Here is an 18299-nt window from a genome sequence, read left to right as displayed (position 1 = left end):
AACTATTTATATTTCCAAGTATATTCCAATAAAGTTACTCAAAATAGAAATTAAATCTTACAAATGCACAATTGTCTTCTTCCTAAATCTCCTTTCCGATTTACAGTCTCAAGATATGGCTGGTTTCTTCCAGAGGGAAGTCTAGAGCAGTGCTTCTCAACCCAGTCCTTGGGGCACACCCAGCCAGTCAGGTTTTCAGGATATCCACAGAGAATATGCTTGAGATAGATTTGCATTTTCTGCCTTTTTGATATGTAAATCTACATTATGCATAGTCATTGTGTATATCCTGAAAACACCTGGCTGTGTGTACTCTGAGGTCTAGTCTCAAGGATAGAAAGTCTGTACCTTGTGGTGTCCCCCTCCCAGTGGCGTTCCTAGGGAGAGGCGGTGGGTGCAGTCCGCCCCGGGTGCACGCTGCTGGGGGGGGTGCCGCACGCACCTGTCCTCCATTCCATGCTTCTTCTCTGCCCCGGAACAGGTTACTTCCTGTTCCGGGGCAGAGAAGAAGCATGGAACGAACGGAGGACAGGTGCTCGCGCCCCCCCCCCCCCCCCCCCCGCCCCCAGCGGCATGCACCCGGGGGGAGGGTTCCTTTGCGGGCGGGGGAGTTCGCGCTGCACCCGGGGGGGCGGGGCGCATCGGCGATCCACCCCGGGTGTCAGCCACCCTAGGAACGCCACTGCCCCCTCCTCCAGCTGGATTATGTAATACCTCTTGCCATTTTCTTCCATCTGTTCCTCTCAGGCAGTGCTAGAGTACACGGTTCCTGTACCTGTTCTTTGTGAAAGCAGTCCAGCAGCTTGGTAGGCTCTGAGGCTGGTTCACTCTTGTGACTTCTCAGGGTCCATGTCTATTTGGTCCCGGACCAGTTCTCTAATAAAGAGGTTGCTGCAGCCTGGAGGTTAAAAATTACCGTTAATGCCCATGCATGGTTCTGATGCAATGGCTAGAGGCCTGCCCAATTTTGGCTCAGGCCCGCCCAGGTAGCCGGCAGTTCTCGGTCCTCTTCCTCCTGTTTACATTTTTTTAAAAATGCGGACCGGTTCCTGAAGCGGAAGTGTAGACCATCGCAGCGCTGCTTGCCGGTGCTCCTACTCGGCACTTATTCCTCGTCCAGATTCAGCTGTGTCTCGCTTGCTTCTCTTGCTTGCACGATGGCGCCGCAGTGCTCACGGACTGTGATTCTTTCACCACGTGCCCTGCACCTCAGTCTGTTCAAGCTTCTGGTATATAAGCGGGGCTCCAACGGACACCTGCAGAGCTGGGAAATGTGAATGTGGGTAAAGCTTTACCCACTTGGTTTCTAAATACATCTCCCACGGACGTGAAGGCAGAGTCGGGCAGGCCAGGGTTTGGAGGAAATCAGAGATAGCATGAAGCAAGGGGGATCGAGCCTCTGTTCCCTGCACAAGGATGCTTAGCCATGAAAACTGCGCAGCTCAGGAGAACTGAAGCATTAATGTGATCTGGAGTTTTACAGGTAAGGGAACATTGACAGTTAAGGATAAAAGGGTTTCTTTCAGACGTATCAGACCTCTTCAATGCTGCATTCGGCACCTATCTCTTACAGTTCAGTAAATCCAGACTGCCCCAATTTGACCGCCCCTATCGGACTGTCCGTTCACTTGTCTCTTAGATTGTAAGCTCCTTGAGCAGGGACCGTCCCTCTATGTTAAATTGTACAGCGCTGCGTAACCCTAGTAGCGCTTTAGAAATGTTAAGTAGTAGTAGTATCCCCCTAAAATGTATGCTGAGAAGTAGCCTCAATATTGTAGGGTTACATTGCTTCAATCTCTGAAAATTGAATTTTGCTGTAGGATGCAGGCTGTATTCATACATATCAGCTGTGAAACTAATAATTCTTTGCTTATTTATGTATTTATTGCACTTGTATCCCACATTTTCCCACCTATCTGGGTGAGGGTGGGCTCTATATGCCCAGGATATTAAAAAAAAAAAAGAAATATAAAGCAAGGTGGGGTTAAGAAGATGCCAGACCATGGGGGGATGGGTAAGAGGTAGGACAAGCGTTGATGCTGGGCTACAAGGAGGACCTGATGCCTAGCTATGGGATGGATGGTGGGGAAGGGAAAGGCTGATACCAGGCTTTGGGGATGGATGGGGGGGTAAGGTAGGGAAGGGAAGTGCTGATGCTGAGTTACAGGACAATTTCTAGTTTTTGGTCATTTTGTAATTGATGAGGGTTGGTCTGTGTTCTGCATGTAACTGAGTAGGTAAGAAATTCTGCTGGCATGTGGTTTGTGTGGGGATCTATGTGTCTGACTTGTCTGGCTTTTCCAATGGAATGCGAACTGGTGCTATTATTGAGGTGCCTCCAGAATTTGAATACATTGTTATATGTCATTGCTGTAATTATAATACAGGATCCTGTCATGTGCGTTAAGATGTTTGACATTATAGTAGACTTATGTCTGTAATGTAACTATATTTACAAATAGCGTTTTTTCCATTAAGTAAGTACATGGTTTATATTCATGCAGGGCAGCTGTTGGGCAGACTACTTAGAAATCCATCATTAAGTGCATTCTAAGGCATTATTTTGTAGTATCCCAAGAAACACTACTCATACCTATATACATAGTGCCCACCTGTATTAGCTCTGGGCCCACCCAAAAAGTAAGGTCTGGCTACGCCACTGCTCCCACACCCGTGGTAAACCTTGGCCCCCCAAAAATTGGTACTGCCGTAGAGGCAGGACCTTAGTTGCCTTTACATAAATAAATAAATGGCTCATTGTTTTTATGCCTAAAGTGAGCGTAACCACCTCCTAATCTATTTGTTTGGTAGTGCTTATGAAAACTACTGCTGTGTAGAAATGCCTTGTGTGTGGTTCTCGTGTTAAGTGCTAATGCACGTTTAATGCAGGAAAATAACCTAACACAGGACACGTTAAAGTGTTTTGCATTAGTTTTGCCGTTTGCTCATGCTAACCACATGGTATTTACTTTTTTTTGAGGGGGCATGTCAGGCAGCGAAAGGGCATGGATGCGCTAATCAGCAAGCGCACTGACACACACAGTCCAATTTACTTAGTTGGGATAAAACAGCATGCTTGTGTTTCACTATGGAATTTACTAAACTTCAGTCTCTGGCTTCCACAGGTTAGTAAATCCTATGGAAATTGTCCTTGCACTGCCAGAGCCAAGAAAACTGCATGTTCCAAGATTCAGCAGTGCATGATAGCAGACCCCTAGTTCCATTTAGCCCAGCTCAGGGACTGCAAAGCTCTGTATTATGCCCTCCACTTGCATATCTAAAATCTATGGTGGCTCAGGAGAAGGGGTGGGGAATAAAGATTAAGTCTCTGGGTGCCACCACACTACATAAGTACATAAGTACATAAGTAATGCCACACTGGGAAAAGACCAAGGGTCCATCGAGCCCAGCATCCTGTCCACGACAGCGGCCAATCCAGGCCAAGGGCACCTGGCAAGCTTCCCAAATATACAAACATTCTATACAATCAAGCCATTGTGACATCACTAATGAGGTTGGCTCTTATTGGTGGAATGAGCCACTATGACATCACAATAGGTTAAATCACTGCTCTATGTAATAAAGGTGAGCCAAGCAAAGGAATGTCTAAAAAGGTGATTAAACCCCATCTCTTTATCGTTATTTAAAATGTATATACTGCTAATGCTAACGTAATTATATTCCTTGCCAGTAAAGTGTAAAAAAAAAATATATTTTGAAACCTGTCCTATCTGGGAACATCTCACTTATTTCTCTCCCCCCCCCCCCCCCCCCCCCCCCCCCATTCTAACTTGTACTCCTTTAGTCTGTGGATCTTCAGGAGGAAAAGGAATCGCCGGTCTCTCCTGATCCATTGACACTGTACAGTAAAATGGTACAAGCTAAACCACTGGTCCCTACACATCCATCTCATATTTTCATGAGTAATCACTGCAAAACTGACCTGAAGCATTTGGAGGGGAGGGGTCATATAATTGGTATACCTAAATTACCATTATTTCACTTGGAGCACAATTGTCTTTAGGCTGGATCAGAGCCCAGTGTGTACTTCAGTGTGAAGTCTGTCACTGCACACTATTTTTGTTTCCTTCTCCAGCACCCACCACCACCCTTCAGCTATCTTTGATCCTTTTTGCAGGCTGCTACCACATGGTACTGCCAGACAGCCCCTTTAGCAATAGAGAATTCAGGAAGATGCAGATGGGGGAAGGAGTGGTTGCCACATTCCTGCTCCTGCTCACCAACTTCATGAATAATCTTAACAGAAGCATAACAGTACCATCTCTCAGTTCTCAACCCAGTCCTCAGGACATATCCAGCCAGCAACGTTTCAGGGTGATTATGCATGAAATAAATTGGCATGCACTGCCTAGGTTGTTTACAAATATATCTCATGCATAGTCATTGTGAATATCCTGCAAACCTGACTGGCTGGGTGTGTCCTGAGGAATGGGTTAAAAATCCCAGTCTTAGAGGCATGCATGAAAAAGTGAAAATAGCACCAATGAAATGACTATACAGTATTAAATTATGTTTCCATCAATTAAAGCACCAATACTTTTTCTAATTGTGTGCCTTTTTTTTTCCTTTCGTTATACTGTTCCTTTTCTGCGTTATCCTCCATCTCTTCTTTGCTCTTTTCCTCATCTGTATTTCCCTTCAGTTCTTTTTTTTCACATTCTTTAATTTCTCTCCAGAGCCCTGCTCCAGCTTCTTCTTTGTATCCAACTGGAATACATAAATGGCTTTTGCCATGGTGCTAGAAGGAGATAGCAGAAGTTGTAGCAGCTGTGCTGTCTGCTTCTGTGGCAGCCCTGCTACTTTTTTCTTAACAATTGCATTCTCTATTCCATATGAGGTAAATTTTCTGACTCAAGACTCGGGATATTTGCATGTCTTGTAGCTCCTATTATTTTTTGATGGTAGCTATCTCTTTCACCCATCAACAGTATGTGAGATGTTATACTCAGTAAATATGATTTCATATTGGACTAAATGCCGTGGAAGAACGGTATGTGGGGTGTGATGCACCTTCAGTTGATTTGCAAATGTTAATATTGTGACTGATTTTTTTTAAGAGTATGGTTTTATAGTTCAGCTTAGCCTTAAATTATAAGTCTAGTCTAGGAAATATAAATTTACAGCATTGTTCCTTCTTACAAAAGCAGTCATGGTCAAATATATCAATACCAGGACACCAGAGTGTGCCTTTAGGTTTGTTCTAACAGTTTAGTAATACTTCACTAACTACATCTTTAAAATTCTTCATAGTTATAATTTATTATTTGACATGACATTATCTTTGCAATGGATTTATGGGAACTGTAAATACTTTGCCATGGTCCACTTTGCAGTCTGCTCATGTTGTGAATACTAATAGGGTGCATTAATCAGTCAGGATGTTATTGTTACAGGGCTCTATATAAGTAATAATGTTGCCTGCAGATAGTGATTGAATGAGAAATGAAAGGTATCTGTAGCTCCTTTACCAGCCAGCATAGAAATTGAACTGTATAGCACTCAGGAGGCACCTCTGGTACGAGCCCTAGAGTCCCCTGAGAAAACACACACCAGCTTAATTATTATATTCTAAATCATTTTTTTTATTATGATCACTTCATAGTTTTAATTCTTGCACTAAGTGTTTTGCGATTTTGTTTTTTCTAATTTGTTTGCTTCTTATGGGATCTGCCCCACCAAGTCTACACAGACAGTCCAGTTCTGCGGTGACCTAGAAGCCTACTTATGCTTTCTCTGAGTGCAGGAGTATTTCTGTACCAGGACTTGGCAACCAAAGTCCTCAAGGGCCACAACCCAGTCAGGTTTTTAGGATTTCCATAATGAATATGCATGAGATTGATTTGCATACAATGGAAGCAGTACATGCAAATCAATCTCATGCATATTCATTGTGGATTCTAGATAGTGCTGGGGAGGAGTCCGCTGTCTTGGTACATGTGGGTACCAATGACATAGGAAAATGTGGGAGAGAGGTTCTGGAAGCAAAATTTAGGCTCTTAGGTAGAAAGCTGAAATCCAGATCCTCCAGGGTAGCATTTTCTGAAATGCTACCTGTGCCACGCGCAGGGCCCAAGAGACAGGCAGAGCTCCAGAGTCTCAATGCGTGGATGAGACGATGGTGCAGGGAGGAGGGCTTTAGATTTGTTAGGAACTGGGCAACATTCTGGGGAAGGGGGAGCCTATTCCGAAAGGATGGGCTCCATCTTAACCAGAGTGGGACCAGGCTGCTGGCATCGGCGTTTAAGAAGGAGATAGAGCAGCTTTTAAACTAGAAATGGGGGGAAGGCCGACAGTCGCTCAAAAGAGCATGGTTCGGGATAAGGTATCTTTCAAAGATATCACCATAACAGGGAAGATAGAGTATCCTGATAGTGAGGTTGCAAAAGAGATTGTAGTAGATCGGGTATCTTTAAATAACAATAAAAATCAGACAAAAGATTGCCAGTTAATACTGTCAAGTACTAAGCATGATGTACTTAGGAACAACAAACATAGTTTGAAATGTCTATATGCGAATGCCAGGAGCCTAAGAAATAAGATGGGGGAGTTAGAATATATTGCACTAAATGAAAAATTAGATATAATAGGCATCTCTGAGACCTGGTGGAAGGAGGATAACCAGTGGGACACTGTCATACCGGGGTACAAATTATATCGTAGTGATAGGGTGAATCGGATTGGTGGAGGGGTAGCATTGTATATTAACGAGAGCCTTGAATCAAATAGATTGAAAATTCTGCAGGAAGCAAAACACTCCTTGGAATCACTGTGGATTGAAATTCCATGTGCAAAGGGGAAAAGGATAGTGATAGGAGTGTACTACCGTCCGCCTGGCCAGGACGAACAGACGGATGCGGAAATGTTAAAGGAAATCAGGGACGCAAACAAACTGGGCAACACAATAATAATGGGGGATTTCAATTACCCGCATATAGACTGGGTTAATGTAACATCTGTACACGTAAGGGACATAAGATTTCTTGATGAAATCAAGGACAGCTTCATGGAACAGCTAGTTCAGGAGCCGACAAGAGAAGGAAAAATACTAGACTTAGTCCTTAGTGGTGCTCATGATCTAGTGCAGGGGGTAACGATACGAGGGCCGCTTGATAACAGTGATCATAATATGATCGGTTTTGATATTGGCATTGAAGGAAGTGAAACTAGGAAATCAAGTACGCTAGCGTTTAACTATAGAAAAGGTGATTACGACAAAATGAGAAAAATGGTGAAAAAAAGACTGAAAGGAGCAGCTCGCAGAGTAAAAAACTTGCATCAGGCGTGGATGCTGTTTAAAAACACCATCCTGGAGGTTCAGGACAAATATATTCCACGTATTAGAAAAAAGGGAAAAAAGACTAAACGTCAGCCGGCGTGGCTAAACAGTAAGATAAAGGAAATCATTAGAGCCAAAAAACAATCCTTCAGAAAGTGGAGAAGAGAACCAACTGAAAGTAACAGGATAGATCATAAGGAATGCCAAGCCAAATGCAAAGCGGAGATAAGGAGGGCAAAAAAGGTCTTTGAGAAGAAATTAGCGTTGGAAGCAAAAATACATAGTAAAAACTTTTTTAGATACATTAAAAGCAGGAAACCGGCCAAAGAGTCGGTTGGGCCGCTGGACGAAAATGGTGTTAAAGGGGCGATCAAGGAGGACAAAGCCGTAGCGGAGAAATTAAATGAATTCTTTGCTTCGGTCTTCACCGAGGAGGATTTGGGGGGGACACCGGTGCCGGAAAGAATATTTGAAGCGGGGGAGTCGGAGAAACTAAACAAATTCTCTGTAACCTTGGAGGATGTAATGGGTCAGTTCAGCAAGCTGAAGAGTAGTAAATCACCGGGACCTGATGGTATTCATCCCAGAGTATTAATAGAACTAAAAAATGAACTTGCGGAGCTACTGTTAGAAATATGCAATCTGTCCCTAAAATCGAGTGTAATACCGGAAGACTGGAGGGTAGCCAATGTTACTCCGATTTTTAAGAAAGGTTCCAGAGGAGATCCGGGAAATTATAGACCGGTGAGTCTGACGTCGGTGCCGGGCAAGATGGTGGAGGCTATTATTAAGAATAAAATTGCAGAGCATATACAAAAACATGGACTGATGAGACAAAGTCAGCACGGATTTAGTGAAGGGAAGTCTTGCCTCACCAATCTAATGCATTTTTTTGAGGGGGTAAGCAAACATGTGGACAATGGGGAGCCGGTTGATATTGTATATCTGGATTTTCAGAAGGCGTTTGACAAAGTGCCGCACGAAAGACTCCTGAAGAAATTGCAGAGTCATGGAATCGGAGGTAGGGTATTATTATGGATTAAGAACTGGTTGAAAGATAGGAAGCAGAGAGTAGGATTGCGTGGCCAGTATTCTCAGTGGAGGAGGGTAGTTAGTGGGGTCCCGCAGGGGTCTGTGCTGGGTCCGTTGCTTTTTAATGTATTTATAAATGACCTAGAGATGGGAATAACTAGTGAGGTAATTAAATTCGCCGATGACACAAAATTATTCAGGGTCGTCAAGTCGCAGGAGGAATGTGAACGATTACAGGAGGACCTTGCGAGACTGGGAGAATGGGCGTGCAAGTGGCAGATGAAGTTCAATGTTGACAAGTGCAAAGTGATGCATGTGGGTAAGAGGAACCCGAATTATAGCTACGTCTTGCAAGGTTCCGCGTTAGGAGTTACGGATCAAGAAAGGGATCTGGGTGTCGTCGTCGATGATACGCTGAAACCTTCTGCTCAGTGTGCTGCTGCGGCTAGGAAAGCGAATAGAATGTTGGGTGTTATTAGGAAGGGTATGGAGTCCAGGTGTGCGGATGTTATAATGCCGTTGTATCGCTCCATGGTGCGACCGCACCTGGAGTATTGTGTTCAGTACTGGTCTCCGTATCTCAAAAAGATATAGTAGAATTGGAAAAGGTACAGCGAAGGGCGACGAAAATGATAGTGGGGATGGGACGACTTTCCTATGAAGAGAGGCTGAGAAGGCTAGGGCTTTTCAGCTTGGAGAAGAGACGGCTGAGGGGAGATATGATAGAAGTGTATAAAATAATGAGTGGAATGGATCGGGTGGATGTGAAGCGACTGTTCACGCTATCCAAAAATACTAGGACTAGAGGGCATGAGTTGAAGCTACAGTGTGGTAAATTTAAAACGAATCGGAGAAAATTTTTCTTCACCCAACGTGTAATTAGACTCTGGAATTCATTGCCGGAGAACGTGGTACGGGCGGTTAGCTTGACGGAGTTTAAAAAGGGGTTAGATAGATTCCTAAAGGACAAGTCCATAGACCGCTATTAAATGGACTTGGAAAAATTCCGCATTTTTAGGTATAACTTGTCTGGAATGTTTTTACGTTTGGGGAGCGTGCCAGGTGCCCTTGACCTGGATTGGCCACTGTCGGTGACAGGATGCTGGGCTAGATGGACCTTTGGTCTTTCCCAGTATGGCACTACTTATGTACTTATGATTAGATTACACACGAGAAAAAGAGAACTCTCCAGCACCACAGTTTACAAGCCCCTGCCTTCGGACCCTGAAGGGATTCCCCACTGAAGTGTCTTGACATACCCCATGAGCCTCAACCAGGAAACTGGAAGACTGTGCATCCAAATGGCAGATGAAATGTAGTGTGGATAAATGGAAAAAGAAATGCACATTGGGAAGAATAATCTGAGTCATAGTTACCTGATGATAGAGTCCACCTTGGGGGTCAGCACCCAAGAAAAGATCTAGGTGGTGCTGTAGACAATACACTGAAATCTTCTGTCCAGTGTACAGTGGTGGCCAAAAAGCAAACAAGATACTAGGAATTATTAGGAAAGGGATGGTAAATAAAAACGAGAATACTATAATGCCTCTTATTGCTCCATGATGCGACGTCACCTTGAGTTCTGATCACTGTATCTCAAAAACGATATGCAAATAGTTAAGCTCTGGAACTCACTGACAGAGGATGTGGTAATGGCAGTTAACGTATCTGGGTTTAAAAAAAAGGTTTGGACCTAGGGGGTTGATTCAAGATGGCCGACCAGAGCAGACCTGTGTAAGCTGTGCTCCGTCCGAATCTGATCCTAGCCTTCGCTATGCCGATGCGAAGGGGCAAGTCTAGCACAGTGTCCTCCGGTCGACAGGCAGTCCCGGTTACCGGACCTATGGACTCTTTCGTTCAGAGCCAACAAGAAATGCGGTCCGAGAGTGGCGTGATTGCGTCAGCGGGAGCAAGTGGAAGCCCAGCTTCGATGCAGGCGCTTGAGACAACTTTAAGCCCGGATTAAAGGACTCCCTCTCCGCAACCACAGCGAACGAGCTCTCCTTTGTTGGTGTCACCTATGGAGAAACTAGAGCGACGCGAGGCACGGGAACAACAGGGGCCCGAATCAGAGACGCCCATTGTCATGGACGCTGGAAACACTGTGAGCCAGACACCTTTCGTGGCGGGGAATCTCATGGCTGCGGGGAGTGAGATAAGTAATCCTTTACAATCTGATTTACCTATGCAAGTATTTTCCTCATTGGAAAAACCCAAAGAAGTGACTCTAGAATCTTTGTGGGCGTTGATTTCTTCTTTGGGTAAAGCGTTATGTCCCCAAATAAATCAGTTGGAAATAAAGACTCAAACATTAGCGGAAAGTATGACTAAAATTACAGAGGATGTTAAACAAATAAATGAGAAAATAAAGAATCAAGAACAGAAAGGAAAACAAATGCAGGAAACTCAAGTAGTAATGATAAAAGACTTAACAAATATACGTAGGAAACTTGAAACATTTGAAAACTATCAGAGAAGTAATAATCTTCGATTCATTAACTTCCCAAAGGTAAAAACAATTTCTCCAAAAGAAATGCTGTTCAAATATATGAGGGATATACTTTCAATTCCTGAACGATCGATTCCTCCTTTGCTACAGGTATATTATATACCAGTAAAAGCATGGGAAATACATGAGTCTTCAGACTCCCCCTTGGATGTGTCAGCACTATTAGAGTCATCAGATTCAGAAAAAGTTATTTCCTCAACATTAATAGTTAAGGTGGTTCTGGCACCTGACAAGGAGTGGATAATGAAGCTCTTCTTTAAGAACAGAAATAAAGACTTTTTTGGGTTAAAAATAAGAATATTTCCAGATGTCTCAAAAGAGACCCAAAAAAGAAGACGCCAATTTCTTTTACAAAGACCTGGAGTCCAACAGTTGGGAGCATCCTTTTTTTTGTATTTTCCATGCAAGTGCATTGTTAGATATCATGCAGTTAAATATGTTTTTTTTTTAACCTACTCACCTCACTGAATTCCTAGCTACCAAGAGAATTGGACAAGAGACTCAAAAGTCCTAAAAGAAGAAAATTTCTAGTTCTAGTTTGCTACACAGGTTTACTTCTTATTTCTGTTCAGTATAATTATTCCTCGATTGTTCCAGATAAGTAATCTTGAATCACATTTTGTGGACTTGTGCAGTTGAATTTATAAATACAATGGATCTTAGTAATTTGTATTCATTATATTTCTTTATTATATTTCCTGTAAAACAAATATTGTATTCAAACTGCTTTTCTATTACAAGCACTGTTGCTTGAATTGTAAATTTTGAAATTATAAATAAAATAAAATAAAAAAAGGTTTGGACAAGTTCCTGGAGGAAAAGTCCATAGTCCACTATTGAGATAGAACATGAGGGAAGCCACTGCTTGCCCTGGATTTGGTACCATGAAATGTTGTTGCTATTTTGGTTTCTGCCAGGTACTTGTGACCTGGATTGGCCACTGCTGGAAGCAGCATTCTGGGATAGATGGACCATTAGTCTGACCCAGTATGGCTATTCTTATGTTCTTTTTATCTGTTACCTAAAATAACTGGGAAAACCTGAGCCTCCTGTTGTTTCTAGCATCAACACCATCACAGTCAAAGCATCTGGCTATGTAGGCTAGACATGGGGACAAAGTTTGTCCCAACCCCGTGAACTCTGTCTCCGCCCTGTGTCCGTGAACTCTGCCCCATCCCCACAAGTTCTGTCCCTGCCCCAAGGAGCTCTGTTGGATCCTATCCCCACAAGCCTCGAACTGTTACTGTCTCAGATTGGGCAGAGAGGTACTTCTGTGGGCTGTAAGGCCACAAAGTACCCCATGCCTGGTCCTTTCTGGACGGAAGATGAAAAAGAATCTCTCAAGGCCTTCGACTTGTCCAACGCTTCCCAATACCAAGAACCAGACAGTTGTACAGATTGAATTGTTCAAAAACAAAACAGGTTACTGAGATTCTTGATGAATCTTGGATAACTTCACAGACAATATACTTTCTACTCCTGCAATCCATATATATAGAAAAGTTCAGAGAAATGTTGTTGAAATCACAGAAATCCTACTGCACTAGGGAATTCTTTCCTCCCGGCTCCTTCACTCTGTTCTCTTTAGCGATTCCTTATAGTGGCATCTTCCTTGTATGGGACAGATCCTCTCGAGTAGAAGAACTGGAGTATTTCTGGGCAGTTATAGATGACCTTGTTCCGAAATTCTTTTAAGCAGCAGCAACTGGGTTGTAGCACTTCACAAGTGTGGCAGTGAGTCCTTGTGACTCCAACAAGTAAATCCACTTCTTAACACACCTAAGGTAATATTCCATTGTAATACAGGGAGTATAAGGTTCTCTCTTACTCACATCTGGTCCTCTCTTACTTTTGGGATCCACGTAGAGCTCAAGATACTCCCAAATCCTGGAGGCCTGAGAATTCTACCCTTGAGCTCAAGACACCTTCCAAGAATAAGAGGTAGAAACATGAAAGAAGAAGAAATTTTGTGGACTTCTCTGTTATATCAAAATACCTCCCATTGGGAATGTCTGAAACACCAGCACACTTTCTGTGACATGATAAACAAGTGTCTGTGATACCTCTTAAGTAACTAGTAAGTGATACCCTTTAGGACATCCTTACATGACTATAGAATTTACTGTTGATTGAAAATTACACATAAAGCTAGATGCCAGAAACATGTTGTCAAAAGAAATATCAAATCCTGTGACCTGGACTTCTCTTTGCAGTTTCAACATATGGTTATCTACTATAATAAAACGCACCCTCAACGTTCTGAGGACACTGACGTCACTGCAGGCACTCACACACCGGTTCGTAAGTTCATGGTGGTGAAGCCACAACACTCACCATGTCTTCATGCCCCGCCCTCGCGTCATACGTGATGACGTCGAGGGCGGAACAAGAAAACAAGGCAAATGAATGCACGGGGAGCAGTAGTTTCCCTACTCCTCCCCTTCCAATAAATCCCAGCCGACGACTACATGCCCATTACCCCGGCCCCTTTCGTCCCATCGCCCTGCCCCTTTCAAGGTACCGACCCGCCACCGGTAGCACACTCTTCCCCTCATCACCTTCCCTCCCCCCTTTCACCTCCCCTCCCCTTACGCCACTATCCCTGGTGGTCTAGCGGTACCTGTTCGCTCGGGCAGGAACGAAGGAACCCCCGCTTTCCTGCCCGGAGCGCTGCTGCTAGCTGCCCGGCTGCATCGTGTCTGAGTCCGGCTCTCGGCGATTCAAAATGGCCGCCGAGAGTTGAAGCTGCCTCGCGAGACTTCAACTCTATGCGGCCATTTTGAAACTCCGCCGGACTCCCAAACGATGCAGCAAGGCAGCTAGCAGCACCGCTACGGTACGGGCAGGAAAGAGGGGGCTCTTTCTTTCCTGCCCCGACCGAACAGGTACCTCTAGACCACCAGGGAGACTAGCGTAAGGGGAGGGGAAGGGACTCCCGTGCCCGCTAGCGCCCGTTTCATCAGAGGCAGAAACGGCCCTTTTTTACTAGTTTTCCATAAAGAAAGAGTTGTGGGGGTAGGGGGGAGTCAAGATAAATAAGATCTAGTGTTTTATGCTCAGTTTGACCTTTTGACACGTGCCAGATTTGTGTATACTACTGTGCTTATTTAACCTAAATCTTCATCATTCACAATTTCTTTACCAGCATTTTTTTTAGATGAATATGATTTTCTTTTATTGTATGTGTATGTTGCTAATCACAGTAGCTGTTTTTCATAGCCAGATCCTATGTACTTCTGTATAAATACATATCTTACAGTATGCAGTTTATTTGTACACAAATTCAATATATTCATCACTATTTGTGCTTTCTTTTTTTCCAGAAAACACGCTATGAGATATATACCGATCTGCTTAAAATAGGTGGGAAGGATTTGCTAAACAGCGGAGAAAAGGACAACACCGGGCTAAAGAAATCCCATTCCAGCCCCTCACTGAACCAGGAGACATCTCCAGCTAGTGCCAAGGTTAAGCGGAACATCTCAGAACGGAAGGACCACAGGCCAGAGGCTCCAAGCATTAAGCAGAAGATTACTTAGAATGTGTGGGATGAGAGAAGCAGGAGTCGGTCAGCAAAAGTGCATCAAAATATCATTTGTCAAGATCGTTGTTTTATTACCTGTGGTTCTTTCAAACCAGCAAAATGGTCTGTGACTGATTTGATGCATTTTATTGTATAATTTTTGTTTTCTGTACATATGGGTGTAGATGTTTCAGATTTGCTCTGATCTTGTTGTTTGGCTTTTAGTAACCACCATACCTTTTCTCCGGGCGGAGAGAGGGGGTACTTCAGGACAAATTAAGCATCTGTGCTCATCTGCTTCTTTTACCTTTTTGCATTTTGATTACATGTCTCATGTTTTCTCTGTTGCAGAGAGGCGAGTTGGATGAGCATAGTAACTGCGCATTATAGCTGTGCCTCCAAGAACTTAGCAGTCTGTGTGTAGTTTTTCCACACTTGCTGTACAGCCAGAGTTTAAATGAAGTTCTTTCTACACCTGTGAAATGGAGAAGCTAGCTTCTCAGATGGAACAAGCTAATACCAAAAGCACAGTCACCATGTTCTGTGTTTTCTCCAGGCCCTTCGAACTCAAAGGAATATTTCACATGGGAACGTAGGGTCTGACTTGTTTTCTTTATTAGATGGTGAACATTTTATTTAGGCTGAACAGAGGAAAAGCCAGGCTATTTGACCTGGTTTAGAACGTTTGGCACTTAATTTGACTTCCTGTATTAGATTTCATAAACAATTGACAGCTCTCATACCCAATAACTGGAGTTGCGTGTGTGTGTCTGTGCTTGTCCCTTGTAGATGTTTACATTATTTTAATCCATATGAAGAGACCATGTCACTTTCAAGAGTGCACTCATACAGCAAGCAGTATTTCAGAGAGTGTGCAGATATATATGCTTCCTCTTCCCTTCGAATGTGTCATGTTCCTTTTATTTATTTATTTTTAAATAGAAAATGCATGTTCTTATAAAAGTAATTCCAACTGGGTCATGTAACCCTCATCAGCACTTGAGATTTTATTTTATTTTTATTTACTGTGTTTTTTTGTATGGTGTGTGTCATACACATAGATATGACTGTATACAACATATATATGTAACACACAAAATGCAGAATAATATCTTTGTATTTTAATTAGGCACAGTTGTCAATAGAGTATGGTTTGAATGTGGATTTACTGCAGTTCAAAGCAAAATCATATTTTGTTTAAGAAGAAACTCTTTCTTTTAGCGAGGACCCCCATGAACTAAAACAGGATGCTGTTTATGTAATAAAATGGTATCAGAAATATAACCTCATGGCTTAATTTTAATATCTTTTTCTTTAAGATACTAGATGGGTTTAATACAATACGTTGCAGGCGATTTTGTAAGCTAACTGCTTTAAGAGCCTAATTCATTACAGCTATTATCCCGTGCCCTATCTGTGTTTTAAAACAAATAGCTTAGGGATTCAGGACTCTGAAAGGAAGTTAAAAGGAAAAGTGACACTTGTTTGTGTTAACTAAGGGCCCTGTTTACTAAGCTGCGTTTTAGATGCATTGACATTTTTAACCATGTACACGCGTTAACTGTGTACACGCCTACAATATCCCTATAGGCGCCTACACGGTTAGCGCACGTGCTAATTGTAGGCACGTTAAAAATGCTAACGCACCTTAGTAAACAGGGCCCTTAGTTATATTGCAGCAGCTACCACACCAAGTCATGCAGGCGTTTGCAGTGTTACTGCTGAATTAGAGGGGGTGATGAGGGGAGATAGATTTATTTTCATGTTTGATTCATAATCACTTTAAATTTATTTCTTCTCGTTATGAACACATAAGTGTTGCCAAAGAATTTGTAATGCTAATCAAACCGGTACCACATTTTTGAAAATATACTTCAAGAAGTGCTGCAGCACCTATAAAACTAATTCTTAACACCAGTTAGTTAAATTATTAGAACTATTAAGTGTTCCTTTTTACTTAAAATATGCTAGAATCTCTGTGGGCTATGATACCATTATTGCACCAATCAAGAAAGATTGCCTAAGATACGGGGTCTTTTTGTTGGTTTAATAATAGGTATCACAACCTACAAAGATTTTCATTTTGTTCAACACAATACTTCTACATGAATTCTACAGTAAAAAATTATCCAGAATGTCAAACGTTTGGTACATTTTGCATTATAGATATGATTGCTTTTTCCAGAGGGGTAGTCATGTTAGAGCAGCAAGAACAACAAAGAGGTTTTCGATTGGCGTATAAGGTGCCATCAACTTCTTTGTTGCTCGTGCTGCTGCTCAAAAGTTGATGCCTCAAAACTATGGTTCAAGAGTAAGGTGCCCACAGCCTTTTTCTTCACTATAGGGCTTCATTTTTTTTTTTTTTATTGTAGTACTACCCCTTGAAAAGCTGTTCTGCATTGCAATGTCATCACAAATTATTTTCATGATTGACATTGCTACAAATAATAATTTAGTGGTCCATAATTTCAAAAACTGTCACTGACACTCTGTGCCTTAATGCTGGATGCATGAGGACCAAGACTGGAACCCTTTCTTGTTAGATGCATCTTGTAAGGAAATGTTTCGCAAGTTCTGCATAGTTGATTTAAAATTACCTGTTATGCAGAGTAGTAACAACAGGCCATTGTTATGCCTACTTTAGGGTTTGATGGCATTAAAGAAACCATTTTTCATCTGATTTCATTACATGTGCCATCACACTAGGATGGATTTGTCGCTTTGTTATTCACAGTTGCCTGTCCATAACTTTTTATAGAGATGTCATGATAGTCTCTTACATACTTACCATGTACAAAAATATAAATTAAGAACACTTGACCATTTCATGTTTGTTTGAAAAGCGTATCTGTCTAAGCTGATATTTGTATATATATGTTTTCAGAATGGTTTGTATATAGAGCATATTTGTTTCAAAGGTACCTTCTTTCAATACATTTTTGTTGAGAAGCTGACATTGATATATTTGACATCTAAACAGAGTGATTAGTAAATATTTTCCACGTGTATGATTGCAGTTAATATAATATTAACCCAATTGTGATCTGAGACACACGAATCTCAGTGCTATTGCATTTCACATTTGTGTTTGACATTTTCATCATAGTTGGCAAAATGTAAAGAGATGGAAATGTTTCCACAGGATTTGCTTTGACCTCTAAAACAAATATTTTGTACAAGATACAGAAAAGCTATTGGATAATCTTGCATTCACTGGAGTTGCTCATTTAGTCCTATTTTCAAACAGAGGTAGTTTAAAGCAAAAATTCAAACAGGTACATTTGAGTGTGTGAATCCTTTTACTTAAACAAAAAGCCAAGAATAATAGATGTAATGTGATTATAGTAGCTTGTTCCACTCTTGCTTTAAAAAAGAAAAACACACTTCTTTGTAAATAAGTTAGGGGAGCACAGAAAATCTACCTTTATCTGCTGAGTTACACCCGTGTGGCTCATTGCACAAGTTTGGATATGAATATGTTTAGTAGGGAAAATAAATGCTAGAATAATTCATAGCCATGTACCCTTGATTTTGATCCAGTGTCTTCATAACATTCCTAGAACTTTTCTCTCCTCACTGCAGCTGGTGGCTGCTTTTTCTACCAGGTATTCAGATTGCTGTCTTATATTGTAGTAAGGGATAGTGATAGTAGTTTCATAGGAACGATCCACCTGCAGATATTTCAGCCTGCATTCCAATCTGTAAACACAAAGGTTGGTATTTTAGCAAGGGGATTTATAAAAGTTTATCTGAGGCCTTAGTTTGCTCAAAATCAATTAGATTTTTGAAAGTCACATACAGGCTTATTTTCGAAAGAGAAGGGTGGCCATCTTTCGATACAAATGGGGAGATGGGCATCCTTCCTTCAGGGTCGCCCAAATCGGCATAATCGAAAGCCGATTTTGGGCGTCCCCAACTGCTTCCCGTTGCAGGGATGA

The 18299-nt window shown here is 42.2% G+C and overlaps 1 protein-coding gene across 1 annotated transcript in view; it reads left to right on the top strand.

The window, feature by feature from the left end:
* PSD3 (pleckstrin and Sec7 domain containing 3) overlaps positions 1-15894 on the top strand; it is a 599926-nt gene extending 584032 nt beyond the window's left edge. Inside the window, exon 16 of the mRNA XM_030192121.1 lies at positions 14162-15894. Coding sequence (XP_030047981.1) covers positions 14162-14377 — 216 coding nt within the window. The 3' untranslated portion in view covers positions 14378-15894. The remainder of the gene's footprint in view (positions 1-14161) is intronic.
* Positions 15895-18299: the final 2405 nt, after the last annotated feature.

Source organism: Microcaecilia unicolor, chromosome 2 (assembly GCF_901765095.1).
Source record: "Microcaecilia unicolor chromosome 2, aMicUni1.1, whole genome shotgun sequence".
NCBI classification, from domain to species: Eukaryota; Metazoa; Chordata; class Amphibia; order Gymnophiona; family Siphonopidae; genus Microcaecilia; species Microcaecilia unicolor.
The sequence above is the reverse complement of the archived record's forward strand: the minus strand, read 5'-3'. Positions and strand labels throughout refer to the sequence as shown.